This window comes from Erigeron canadensis, chromosome 1 (assembly GCF_010389155.1).
Source record: "Erigeron canadensis isolate Cc75 chromosome 1, C_canadensis_v1, whole genome shotgun sequence".
NCBI lineage: Eukaryota > Viridiplantae > Streptophyta > Magnoliopsida > Asterales > Asteraceae > Erigeron > Erigeron canadensis.
The window spans coordinates 18,404,610-18,419,462 of NC_057761.1; the positions used below are offsets into that span (position 1 = coordinate 18,404,610).

The window sequence follows — 14,853 nt, forward strand, 5'->3', positions numbered from 1 at the left end:
AATTGATGGTGCCTCGTTTTCCCATAAAAATATCCCACACCACCACTTTTGACGAGATATTTTTGCTTCATACAAGTTAAAAATAAACCAATCAAACTCCCGAAACACACTCCATCCATCATCTATCCAAGTAATACAGTACAGTAGAGTAGAGAAATAATAAAATGGCAACGACAACCACCATAAACTGCAGCTATCTTTCATCAGTAGTAACCTGCACTTCCTCATCATCAACACAAGACTCGTCGTCGTCATCCCCAATTCTACCCACCAAAATCATACTTCCCAACAAAAAGCCACAAAAATGGTCAACTGGGGTTGCTCCTGGAGATTACGGCGGACCACCCACCACCACCAAGCTCCGTAAATACTGGGGTGGTGAAAAGGAAGACCCCATTACTTCTGATGAGCTCATTTGGAATAGAGATTTCATGCCTCATATGAAAAGATTGATTGGGGATGATGTACAGTCTGACCCTTCTTTCTCTTCTTCTTCTGATAAGGTTTATTTATATTAATTTACTTTCCGATTGCAGTTTTCCATTAGTAATTGATTTAGTGAAAAAGATTCTATGACATTATAATTATCAGTAGAGAAAACGTTATAAAATGTAACAATATGTTTCCCCGAACTTATGTGTTCATAGGTAAATTTGTATAACTTTATTTGAGAAGCAGCATGGTTGGATCAGTGGTAAACACCCTTGCCTCTGGAGACAGAGGTCATGGGTTCGATCCTCATCCCATGCAAAGGTTGGAGGGCCTTTTCTACCATTTAGATAGAAGCCTCTCTACTTTGGTAGAGGTAAGGTCTGCCTACATCTTAACCTCCCCCGTACACCGTCGAGGTATTGGGGCTCAAAACCCGCGGAAGGCGGCACTGAGCAGTTACTTACTTACTTTTTTTTATTTTTTTTATTTGACTGACTGATTGACTAACCAACTAAAGTTTAGTTCTTTTTTACGGAGTATCATTATAACAAACGAGCATAGTGTCCGCACGTCGCAACGGTGAGATAGTGAGGGTGATAAGTCATAGGAGGTGATAAGTCATAGAGTGTGATAGTCAAATGCCTTGGCCGTACAGGCTCTGCCTTCAGATTTAAAAATTCGTCGAAACTATATCGAATGACCTCTCTAATGAAAGAGCATGAAACTTTAAAAACACCCATACAATTTTTATAATTTATCGGTATACGGTTTTTGAGATAAAAGATTTTGAATGAATTAGAGGAATAAAATGATCCGTGGAGGAGAGAAAAAAAAATGAGTAGTTGAGATTTTAGGAAAGAGGAAAATGAGTGGTTTAGATTTAAGGGTATTATAGATATATTAGGTAGAGATGTTTATATTAGTGAAAAAAGAAGGGTAATATAGGTAGTTCAATTACTTAATTGAGATTTGAAAAAAGTGAAAAATGCTTTATAAGATAGTATTAGATATTAAGTATATTAGGTAGAGATGTTTAAATTAATAAATAAAGAAGAAGGGTAATTTAGGTAGTTCAAATAATCTTTTCTTAAAAAAAAGAGGCAAAATGCTTTATAAGATAAAATATAGATATAGATAATATGGGAGGCATGTAGTTTCTAACTTTTTATTAAGGTTGGATCGATTGAAAACCCCTTGCGTTTGGAGATAGAGGTCGAGAGTTCGATCCCCTAACCCCCTCTCCCTACAAAAAGGCCAAAGGTCCTTTTCGAGGGAGCCACTCTATCTTAAGGTAGGGGTAATATTGTCTACACCTCACCTCACTGCCACGATATGTTGTGGAAGACGGGATTGGGTAAGAAGTTTAATCAATCCCTTGTTTTTCTCCGTAAGTTTAAAATGGTTATGATTAGTATCAGCTTTTAGCTCAAATCTTGATTGGAGTTAATGTACAATGTCATATGTGTGTTGTGGTTTGTTCATTTGAAAACAAGTTTTTCCTTGCAAAACCATATAATGAATTGAAGACATCCATTATGCTTGATCTTAACCATCCATTTTGCTAACTCTATTTTTCTCTCTCATTTCTTCCCTTTCCAATCATGTTTCCTTTCTCTTCCACCACCATCATCATCTCTGCCACCACCACCATCTTCGAGGGCGGCTCCTACAAGCTATTTCACCACCAATCACTGATCATCCCCATCACGTATGACCCTTATCACCAATCACCACACCCCCATAACTTCTATTAACACCGAATGTTGTTTCTAACCACCATTTTAAACACTTCGAATCACATTGTGATTGGAATCCGCATACACAATGTGATTCAAATGCATTGTGATTGTAGTTTCAAATCACGCTATGATCCGAACTTACAAACACAAGGTAATTCAAACACACTATGATTGTAGTTTCTGATTACACTCTGATTGGAAACTACAAACACAATGTTTTTGAATCACAATGTTTAGATGGTGGTTGGCCCCGAACGACGTTGATAACGATTGATGGTGAATATAAACGATTCACTGGCAATGGTGATTAAATCGATGGTGATTAAATCGGTGGTGGTGGTGGTGGTGGTGGCGGTGGCGGTGGCGGCGGAGGAGGCGGAGGCGGAGGCGGAGACGGAAAGGGTTAGGGAGGAACTCAATCAAGATTTATCAATTAGATGGCGATGCTGGTGGTGGGGGTGTTTCTTGAGATGGTTTGCTTGCAAAATTTATGTGTATTTTTTTCCCCGAACATTCGGTCAGGATACAACATCAGGGAAACCTTACCGTCTAATGGTGAAACCTTACACGTACTCTAGATAATGAGATGTCGCCATGGGCTGTAACAAGTATTCGGGAGGAAAAACCTCAAGACTTGTGATCCCTGAGGATCGAGCTCTAAGATCTTGTGTAAAACTGGGAGTGCCTTTGCCGAGCTGAGCTGGTCATCATTATTGGTTCTATAATTTGGATAGTAGATTGGAATATTTAATATTAAAATGAACTAAGTGAATATATGGGGTTTGTACATAACAACTTGATCTTGTGATTGTTTTCTTAGTCACTATGGTTTAAATTTATACAGTAGCATTGGTCGTCAACTCATCATTATGTTACTTGTCAAGAGTTCTAAACTTGAAAGATAAGTCACTTGACGTCAAATGTGGACTCTTATGTAACAAAGGGCGTTAGAAATAAAATTGTTTTTTACTTTTCTTTTTCTCTTGAATAAAACTTTGTATATGGTATTTTGTATGATTATCTCATCATGCTTCGACATGTATATACAGGAGGAGCAATCTGGATTTTTGAGCATAAACAGAGTCATGAGCCTTGACAGGCATAAATCTCCCTCATATCATATAATTCTCATATTAAAATGTATATGTAATTTGATCTGTATTTAATCTTTTGACATATATAAAATATTGATTTATAGTATGGAAGTTGACTTAAGCAAGGAGCTAAAAGCGACTTTAAATCCCATTGTAGACAAGCAACCCAAGGCTGCTCAAGTAAGATGATCTGCAGTTATCATTGGTTGCATGCTATGAATTATAAATAAATTATTTTATCTTTATAATTTATCTGGACTGAACGATGTTAGGCTACAAAGGTAACATCCGTAAAATGGAGACCAGCACCCACACGACGTGAACAGGACAAATGGGATAGAGCGGCTAAAGCCGCCACTGGAGGCAGTGTATGTTTTGTTTCCAGTTTCTCTCTTCATTTACACTACCTTTTAGAAAATTAATCCACTTCTGGCTCTTTTTGGTTATGTGGTATTTGTCAAGTTGGGAAGGTTCCGTAGTGGGTTAAAACAGCTAATCTTTTTTTGTGGGTGTGAACAACTTGGTTTATCTCATCAACTATTAACATTCTTTCGAATATCAGAATTACTAGCGTACGAGATATGATTTACATAACGGTATTAGTAACATAATGGTTCAGATTCTCTAAATTAAATAATTTTAGGATGTTAAACACTCTAGTATACTTTAAAAGGTCATCTAGTTTGATTTCTAGTTAATTATATAAGGTTAACCCATTTGAGATTTGACCCATTATTAGTGGGTTAAATTGACAACTTTAGTTATCTAATAATAAATGCTGAAATTTCTCTTTTTGCTCCTTGTATATGCAGGAAGTAATGTTCAGGGATTTGAGAAAGCCTAAAGGAGACCCTAAGGTGCTAGCTGCTAAGTCGAGAGAACAGTATTTTAAGGTTACGTTATTTGAAAATATGAAACATTTTCAGAGTGCATATGCGTTCATAAACTCATGAGGCTCTTTATTCCTGTAAATCAAATTTGCAGTTAAAGAAAAAGTTGCAGACTCTAACATTGGCCATAGGCGGTGTTGGGCTAGTGTCAGCTTATGTTTCATACACCCCTGAGATTGCAGCAAGGTAACTTCGCTGTTGCAGGTTCTAACGTAGAAGTTTTTATCTAGTGATCCAAAGTTGTAACTAGAGCATCCCCAATGGTGGATTTTAAATAGCTTTTTTGTAAAAAATGTTTAAGAGATTTTTGTAAAATAAGCTTTGCATCCAATGGTAAAAAGCTTTCAAAAGCTTAAAATTAAATAACAATTGATTTTGTAAAATGAAAGACTTCATGAAAATCTTAATAACCACAAACCTATAGGTTCACAATTAAACCTATTCCCATGGTTTAAAAAAACGGTTTTGAGGCGCACCTCGAGGCGCGTTTCGCATATGAGGCGGCGCCTGAGGGGTGTCTGCTGGTAGGTACGCCTCTGGTGGACGAGGCGGTGTAGAAGCGGTTGATGCGGTTAATCGGTCTGAGGCGGTTGTTTTTGAAAGCCAGCCTTAAAAAAAAAAATTCTAACCTTTTTTTCTTCAAAGAAATCAAGTAGACCTCTCACCTGTGTCACCTGTGCGGTAGATGGTGGAGTTCCGTGTTTCCGGCCATAATGGTCTCCGATGGTGGTGGCACCGGATTGTGTTTGAAGATTTGTAAAAGGATAATGATATGTGGATTTTTAAGTGTGAATGACAATGATGGCTGATAATATACTTGTAAATTGGTAGGTATCAAGATATGGTTGATATGAAGCCACGTGTTATTATTTTAGTCATGTTAATGTGTTATGTTAATGTGTTGGAGTCCAAAGAGAATATTAATATTTTCATTATAATAATAATAACTTGTGTATCATACTTTTACTTAATATTTGTGCTAAATTCTAAATTTCTAAAGAAAAGTTAATGTTATTAATTATAAAATACATAATAACTTAGTAGCAATTATTTACTTTATTGTAGGTGTAATATACAATAAATATATATACTTTTAAAGTAATTAATATGTACCACTTTTTACTAAAAATTTATAAATATATTATATAAAATATAAAAATTTATATATAAAATATTAATATTATAATTCATATATATTTTTTTATTATCTCCTCGACCTTACGCCTCGGTTCGCCTCGAGGCCTACGTCTCTTGAGGCGAAGGGAAAACATCTCGTTTCCGTACATTTAAACCTTGCCCATTCTTGTATTTTATTTCAACTTGACCTTTCAAAAGTGTTTTCCACAATTAGAGGCAAAGATTTTTTTTTAATAAAGAAAAACCTCTTGTGCATTTCTAAACATTTTTTACAAAATAGCTATCGAAACAATGCTCTAATAGTGTTTCAAACTTAAATTAAATTTCTATATAAACAGTTAGTGCTTCAAATGTGATTACAAATTGTGTATTATTTTGGCAATTAACATTATATCTTTTTGTATAACTTTATGTTACGGTTCATTAGGATTAAGGGTCATAATAGTCGAATTTAATAGTTGAGTGGGGTCTTTTGTAATTGTCAAATGGTTGTTAGCAGTAGAGGGAAAGTTAGTTACAACGCAATCAACATATATACTCAATTACTTGTAATATTGTGGCAATTATGAATAAATCAAATCATTTCTCTTCTCTCCGAAATTCTCTCTAACAAATTGGTATCAGAGCTGTCCGGTTCTCGGCAGTTACGAATTCCGATCTTCTTCTCCAGCGAGCTCTGTTCTCCGGCGAGCAAATTTCACCAAAATTAAACCTTAAATTCACAAATTAAACAATGGGAACCAGAAATCAAATTCAAGAAATGGAAAAATTGAATAAAGATAATGAAAGATTAGCAAAGGAAGTATCTATAACTCAAAATGAGATGAATTCCTTAAGGTCCACCGTTGAAACCTTACTATCAAAAATAGCCGCCATGGAAAAACGAGCAGTTGTTGTGAGGTCGGAAGGGGAAAGATTGAGCGATGGATTTTCCAAGATTTGAGGGTGATGATGTTGAGGGATGGTTGTATAAATGTGAGCATTTTTTTGTGATTGATGATACTCCGGCTAACCGAAAAGTGAGATATGCCGCCATTCATATGGATGCGAGAGCACTTTCTTGGCAAGGGTACATTAAGTCGAGTGGAAAAGAAATGGACGAGATTCAGTGGGAAGAGTATTCCAGATTAGTAGTGGCCAGATTTTCGACTGCAACAATGGAGGATGCAATGGGTTCTCTCAAGGCTTTGACTCGGAGTGGAGAATTGGATGACTATTGTGATGAATTTAACAGGCTTCTTAATAAGGTAACACTTTGTGAAGAATATACAATTAGTTTGTTCATTGAGGGGTTGAAACCATAGATAAAATGTCCATTAAAGATGTTCCAACCAAAAACACTTAAAGATACTCATGCTTTGGCAAAATTACAAAATCAAGCTAATAAGATTTTGGGGACTAAATCTTGGAGAAATAATACTGGGAACAAGAATTATGTACCAAGAAATAATGCTTCAGTTGGTGGTAATATGGGTAATTTGACCAAACCTCCCATTTTGGCTACCCCACTCAATTCTGTTCCTTCAACTGCATTGGTACCCAAATCTGTTACTAGTACTTTTATGCAAGAAAAAAGGAATAAAGGGGAGTGTTTCTACTGCAATGAGAAATGGGTAGCTGGGCATGCCAGGGTTTGCAAAGGGAAAAAACAGATATTCATGGTGGAAGTAGATGAATATCCTGAAGATGTGGGTAATGACCAGGAAGTCATGGATATTGTACCAGTATTTCAAGGAGAACCACAAATTTCTTTAAATGCAATAATGGGTATTCCTTCATACTCTACTATGCAAGTAGTGGGTACCATTGGGACCAGGAAATTGCACATATGGATTGACAGTGGTAGTACTCACAATTTTATGAATGAAGAATTAGCACAAAAATTATTGTGTCCTTTGATTAAGGTACCAAATGTGAGAGTGACAGTAGCCAATCGAAATAATTTGTCATCTGTTAATTTGTGCAAGAACTTAGAATAGGTTATGCAAGGTATGCCTTATTGTTAGAATTAACCACTTATGATTTGGTATTGGGGGTGCAATGGTTAGAAACTTTGAATGATATAGTATGGAATTTCAAGAACTTGACAATGAAATTTGAGGTGTCTGGGCAGAATTTTGAGTTGAAAGGGGTTACTCAGCAAGGAGTAAGCCTCTGTACTTTAGAAAAGATGGATGGTTTAATTAGAAGTGGCAAAATATGGTTCATGCTGAATTATATATGTTGCAGTCTCCAACAGAAGAAACTGCAATGCATAATCCTGCATTGTTAGGGTGTAAGGGAGGTAGTGAATTAGAGGGATTACTGGAGAGATTTGTTGATGTATTTGAGGTTCCTATGGGACTGCCACCTAAAAGGCAATGTGATCATAAGATTCATTTGAAAGATGATAAGGTCAATCTCAACCTTAAGCCTTATAGATAACCAAGAGCACAAAAGGATGTCATAGAGAGCATGACTAAGAAATGAAAGATGATAAGGTTAATCTCAACCTTAAGCCTTATAGATACCCAAGAGCACAAAAGGATGTCATAGAGAGCATGACTAAGAAATTAATGGACTCTGGAATGATTAGGCATAGTAATAGTCCATTTGCTGCACCTGTGGTTTTAGTAAAAAGGAAAGATGGCTCATGGAGAATGTGTGTGGATTATAGAAGATTGAATGAATCCACTTTTATGGATGTATACCCAATTCCACTTATAGAGGAGTTGTTGGATGAGTTGCAGGGTTCTACAATTTTTTCAAAGTTGGATTTAAGATCTAGGTATCACCAAGTGAGGATGCATGAGGATGACATCTACAAAACTGCATTTATGACACATGAAGGGCATTTTGAATTTTTGGTTCTTCCTTTTGGTCTCACCAATGCACCAGCAACCTTCCAGTCACTCATGAATTCAACTTTTAAATCCATATTAAGGACATGTGCTCTAGTTTTCTTTGATGACATTCTGGTAAGGCATTTAAGACACATGAAGGGCATTTTGAATTTTTGGTTCTTCCTTTTGGTCTCACCAATGCACCAGCAACCTTCTAGTCACTCATGAATTCAACTTTCAAATCCATATTGAGGAGATGTGCTCTGGTTTTCTTTGATGACATTCTGGTATATAGTAAATCTTGGTCTCAGCATCTTGTGGATTTAGAGTTTGTTTTGCAATTAATGAGAGATAATTCCTTAAAAGCCAAAAAATCCAAATGTGCATTTGCAGCGGATAGGGTGGATTATTTGGGTCATATTATTAATAGAGAAGGAGTTTCCACTGACCCAAACAAGATCCTACACCAGAAAATATTAAGCAATTAAGAGGTTTTTTGGGGTTAGCCGGGTATTATAGAAGATTTATCAAGAGTTTTGGCATTTTAGCAAAACCATTGACTGAATTAATTAGAAAAGATGGGTTTAAATGGACTAATGACAGTCAACATGCTTTTGAGGTACTGAAGAGTGCATTGAGTTCCCCACCAGTTCTCAAATTACCAGACTTCAACAAAACCTTCATAGTTTCATAGTTTATAGTTTCATAGTTGAAACTGATGCATCTGGAAGAGGCATGGGGGCTATGTTGATGCAAGAGGGTCATCCCATTGCTTTTATTAGCAAAGCACTTTCCACAAGGCAACAAAATTGGTATGTATATGAGAAGGAGCTACTGGCAATTATCATGGCAGTGAAACAATGGCACCATTACTTGGCCTCAAATTATTTCATCATCAAAACAGACCACCAAAGCTTGAAACACTTGTTAGATCAGAAGATAGTGACTCCTCTGCAACATAAATGGCTATCCAAGTTGATGGGCTATGACTATGAAATTAGCTACAAGAAAGGAAATGTAGTTGCTGATGCATTGTCTAGAGTTCAAGGGATGGCACTTTTCCAACTGGGCTTAAGTTCAATTGATGCTCTTTTATGGGACAGAATCAAGGCTTCTTGGGTACATGATCAGGATAGCCAAGCAATTATCACCAAACTAAATCAAGGTGTAGCAGTCCCAAATAAGACATGGGATGGTCAAGTCTAAAGGAGGAAGGATAAGGTGATTATTGCCAAAAAATAATGATTTAAGGAAGGATATTATTGCTTTATTCCACTCTTCTCCATCTGGTAGTCATTCAGGAGTTGTTCCCACTTTGAGCAGATTTAAAGAAGTTTTTTATTGGAAGGGATGTTCTAAAGAGGTCAAGGAATTCATTCAAAAATGCAACATTTGTCAGAGAGCCAAGTATGAGACTCTGGCAACCCCTGGTCTTTTACAACCATTGCCAGTCCCTACTTCTATTTTTACAGACATCTCCATGGATTTCGTTTCTGGTCTTCCAAGAGTACAGGGAAAGGATACTATTTTGGTGGTCATTGAAAGGCTTACTAAATATGGTCACTTCTTACTGTTGGGTCACCCATTCACAGCAGCATCAGTAGCTCAAACATTTACTGATAATGTGTTCAAGATACATGGATGCCCTTCCACCATTGTCTCTGATAGGGATCCCCTTTTCTTGAGCAATAGGGGGTTACTTTGGCTATGTCATCTGCATACTATCCCCAATCTGATGGTCAGACAGAGGTCTTGAATAGATGCTTGGAGTCTTATCTAAGAGCTATGTGTTTAGATGCACCACTTACATGGGTTAAATGGGTACCCTTAGCACAATGGTGGTATAACATTACCTGGCATTCTACCATTCAGATGAGCCCTTTTGAAACTTTGTTTGGCTTTAAAGCCAGTGTGCATATCCCATTCATTCCTGGTGACACCAATATTGCAGCAGTGGAGGACCTTCACCGAGATAGAGAGGCAATGATAGTGAAACTCAAAAACCACTTGGAAGTGGCAAGGAACAGAATGAAACAACAGGTGGATGCACATAGAACTGATCGAGAATTTAAGGAAGGAGCGTGGGTATTTGTGAAATTACATCCTTTTCAGCAAAAAACTTTAAAAGACCATTTCCATAGGAAATTCTCTGCAAGTTTTTTGGTCCTTTCAAGATGTTGCAACGAATTGGCAGGGTGGCTTATAAACTGGAACTTCCAAAAGAAGCTCAAATTCATCCAACCTTTCATGTTTCCTTACTGAAGAGAGCTCATGGACCAGCTCCTACTCCTTCTCCTCTGCCTACTGCATCAAAATCTGTTCTGCAACCAAGGGCAGTGGTGAATAGAAGATTGATAAAAAGGAACAAGGCTGCAGTGGAACTCTTAATTCATTGGGAAGGACTGCCCATTTCTGAAGCTTCCTGGGAGAATGTTGAAGATATTGAAGCCAGATTTCCAGAATTTCAATTTTGAGGACAAAATTCTTTGAAAGGAGAGGGTATTGTTACGGGTCATTAGGATTAAGGGTCATAATAGTCGAATTTAATAGTTCATGGGGGTCTTTTGTAATTTCAAATCGTTGTTAGCATTAGAGGAAAAGTTAGTTACAACGAAATCAGCATATATACTCAATTACTTGTAATATTGTGGCAGTTATGAATAAATCAAATCATTTCTCTCCTCTCCTAAATTCTCTCTAACACTTTATTTAGGAGTTTTTATGCATTATAAACACACTCTAGCCGACTTTTTGCCCATGTGATCCATTTTTTCTTTCTTATTTTAATTATCAGTTTGACCCGCTAGAGATAAAACAAATCTCATGTCAACTCATTAACAAGTAAATAAATAGGCTGAAGTTTGCCATCTCTACTTGATTTGTTTCAGTATTCTTAAAGATACTGCTTATGGTGGCTTATTTGGTTTCATAGTAAGGGCTATGTATACCCTCACTGCTTCTTTAGCAATTGATCATTAATCAAGTGTCTTAAAGCTTTACCAAGTTTTCAAACATGTATTTTATCTATCAAGTTTCCTTAATTAGGAATGAATGTCCTCGCTCCTGTATGTGTTGTATCGATGGTATGATAATTAACATAAATCTATCATTAAGCAAAGTGCTTTGCTAAGCAGTGTTCAGAACATTGCTTCCCATTGGTGTTCATGGGTAAATACACTTCTTCTAATTGGAAAGATATGATTTATACTTTTCTAGTTAACATAATCTATAGATAATCTGTTCACAATGCAAAAATTTAAGATTTCTGTTGGCATCTCAAAAAGAATATATTGCAGTATTCTAGAACATATGAGTTATACTTTTTTTCTCAAACAAAAGCGAACATCTGATATTGATTCTCATTATATGTATTCAGTTATGGTGTTGGATTAATTGGTTCGCTTGTATATATGCGCATGCTGGGGAATAGCATGGACGGAATGGCAGATGGAGCCCGGGGGGTTATTAAGTAAGTTTTCTTTTTTTTTCTTCAAGTTTTCTCTTGTATATCAAGATACTGGTGGGCAAAAATTGGCCTGATCAGGCGGGTTTAGGTAAAGGGTTAAATTGGGTAATTGGTTAGACCAGGTTGTATCAGGCTGGCTCTTCCCGCAAACACATTTTCTTTTTTTGTTTTTAATATAAACATCAATTTGCCAAAGTTCGTTACTTGAACTCTTTCATTACAATAATATAGTGACTTTCTTAAATAAGCATTTGAATACACTTCAGATGACTTCGACCCGCTTGAGTCGCCCAATCCATGTATTTGCAACTCTGTTTAGTTTCCCATGTTTACTAGCTGCCAATTGTGCAAAATTTGTTGCTACCTTCAGGGGATTTGACATTCAAACCATAATTTAAACGCACACTAAACTATTGCAAACCATGCAAACTTAAACGAAAAAGAAAAGATCATGTAGAATTACTGTGTTGGATCCACAGTCGAACTAGAAAGTTATTTGTGACCTTTTAATTAAATACTAGATTAACAATATCTTAAAGTGTTTATTGATTCCTTATCAAACAAAGATGACGACCCATTTGATTCCCATAACTTTTGTTCTATGGATGGTGACATAAAAATCTACAGCTCAACAATCTCATCTATTGTTGTGCAACCATTCGTCTTCTAACATAACCATGTATATTCACTGCAAGTCTGCAATTAAATCTAATTTGATCATGAATCTTCATAGACAAAAACACGATTGTTTTTATACTCATTAGAGTATTTTCCATATTCCTTGATCATCTGTATACTTCTTATCATATAACTATTGACGTTATTGGTTTTGTAGTATTTCGTCTTTTGCCTGCAATTTTTCTTTCTTTCCTGGCATGTCAAAGATCTCATGTCCAATTTACCCTTAATCAGCCTTTTAAGCAGATGAAGTGACTATATTTTTTGGTCAAGAGAATTGATTAGTTAGCAAAAAGATGGCAAAAGTATGATATTATATAGGAATAATTGTTTTAGCATTTTAAGAACTGAGTAAAACTTAATTTTCGTGACACGTGGAGTCGAAAAGGTTTTTTCTTTCTCATTGCACGTGCAAAAGTTAAAAATAGAAGATTTCATCACACCATATTATTAAAAGATATTCTAGATGGTTGATGAACCACCTCCAAGTGGTTAATTTCCCGACATTTTTGCAAGGGGTCTGAGGTTCAAATCTCACTAGGTACAATATTGGGGGTGGCTAGGGAAGAGTTTGGAAAACTGAATAGGGAAAACCTCATCCCTTTATTGTCGATGGTTGATTATTACTCAAACATTTCTATTGTAACTTGTAACTTTCACGATATAGAGCAAGTAGATAACTAAAAAGAAAAAAAACGAAAACAGGAGATACTATATATGCATATATTACGTAAAGCTTTCAAGAGATTCCTCAACTATTAACGAAAAACATGATCATCACTTATCATTTGTTCATTTTGTTCAGGGGAGCAATTGGGCAGCCACGATTATTGGTCCCTGTTGCCTTAGTCATGATCTATAACCGCTGGAACGGGTAAGTCTATTTACCATTAAATAAAATTATTTTCCATCTGAAGATGAATCATTTTAAGGATCAACCATTGCCACACATCACATGCATGTACCTCATGCATTGAAAATTGTACCCTTGTACCTTTAGAGTTTCTTAGCATCAGCAATGTGAACTGTGAAAGGTCTTTGAACAACGGGATACTTAAAGGAACCTAGGAAAGCAGGTTGTAAGGATGATAATTGAATTGAACCTGATATCAACCCTTACAAACTATTAATGTAATGTCAGTAATGATCTTACTGATGCTATGTTTTAGAAGCATTATTTAATGGTAATTTATACAGATGATCGAAGATCAAACACTTTAAGCGACGAGTACTGTCAATGTTACAATTTACATGGGAGAGATGAATTTAGTATCTAAATGGTTACTTTTAGCAACAAATTGAAAAATCTCCTTTTATTGATAATTGCATTCTAATAATTGCATGCGACGCAGGGCTGAGTGCTGATATGATCATCTCTGCATTTTATTGTTATTTACATTTTGCAGGATTGTCGTTCCTGAATATGGATTAATGCACCTAGAGTTGATTCCGATGCTAGTGGGATTTTTCACATATAAAATTGCCACCTTCACTCAAGCGATTGAAGACGCAATCAATGTTGTAAGCGATGATGTTCAAACCGACGAAGAGTACAGCAGACAATGAGCTAACTGGAACTCGGGCACATTACCTGATACATAGGATATTGGTTGTGGGTTCTCACACCCCCCGGGCTAAGCCAACACATGTGAGTTAAACAAATTCTTTGGTATGATGAAATGGGAAAATGGAAAGGGTAGACTATAATTGAATGTAAAGGCCATGGTTTGGGATCTATAATCGCTAGTTTTTGGTCACTTGACTAAAAATGCTGAATGCAAGACTGCTCCTGTTTAATTGTTTATGTATGTGTTGTATACTTGTATATGGAAGGGTTAATGTAAACATGTTGTCTCAATTACTGCGTAACAGCTTTAATAGCAATGCCATGTAAATTACAAAGAAAGAAAAAGCTGACAAAAAAAATATGAACGCATCGTATGCTGCATGAATCACATTCCATTGGCTTACAGTTTCCTCTTTTTGATATTCATGACAAGTAGAACATTAAGTAATAAGAGCTTGAACATTCTTTACCATACAAGGCCAACAGAAATGCTCTGAGGATGTCAGCAGTCTTTGTAATGCCTGCCTGAATGACCAGCAAGGCCTCCTCTATGGCCCATGGATAGCGAATGTTCGATGACTATTTTACATGGACCATTTTCAATCCAAATCTGTGATAACCAAAGCCCGTTTTGTTTTGTTACCCAAGCCAATACATACTTGTATTATATTTGGCAACATTAACATGGATTTTCAGCATAACTGAATAACCATGGTAGCAATCTGTACAGTTACCCAGCGAGGAAAGCTAACTCAGATGTGTCTAACCTAGATATTTGATTTACTATTAATTTTGTCAACATGGCTGTTGTGGTCGTCTATGTCACTAGTTAAGATTAGGTACATGTGTTCATGTAGCACGTATATTAAGGAACACCAACCTGGGTGGGTTTAGCGAATAAAGCAACAAAAAAAATGTAATGGTATTATGTCATGTAGAAGATCACATTCAATGGATTAACTTTTGTCAAAATTTGAGTTAGATGATATTATGACGAAACATAGAGGATGCAATGGAAGTGAAACAAC

General features: G+C 36.2%; 1 protein-coding gene across 3 annotated transcripts; it reads left to right on the top strand.

Annotated features, from left to right (window-relative positions):
- The first annotated feature begins 55 nt into the window (after window positions 1-55).
- LOC122605507 (protein CONSERVED ONLY IN THE GREEN LINEAGE 160, chloroplastic) lies at window positions 56-14,116 on the top strand. Of its 3 annotated transcripts, none has more exons than XM_043778472.1 (9): window positions 67-464; window positions 3,221-3,270; window positions 3,370-3,445; window positions 3,538-3,633; window positions 4,078-4,158; window positions 4,250-4,341; window positions 11,491-11,583; window positions 13,064-13,132; window positions 13,665-14,116. In XM_043778472.1, exons 1-9 carry the CDS (start codon window positions 165-167, stop codon window positions 13,822-13,824), a joined length of 1,017 nt encoding a protein of 338 aa, XP_043634407.1. In that variant the 5' UTR covers window positions 67-164; the 3' UTR covers window positions 13,825-14,116. The 3 variants fall into 3 exon arrangements, with proteins under 3 accessions (XP_043634414.1, XP_043634407.1, XP_043634399.1); XM_043778464.1 differs by having other exon boundaries at window positions 68-503; XM_043778479.1 differs by lacking the exons at window positions 11,491-11,583; window positions 13,064-13,132; window positions 13,665-14,116 and adding an exon at window positions 4,841-5,029 and having other exon boundaries at window positions 56-503.
- The last annotated feature ends 737 nt before the right edge of the window (window positions 14,117-14,853 follow it).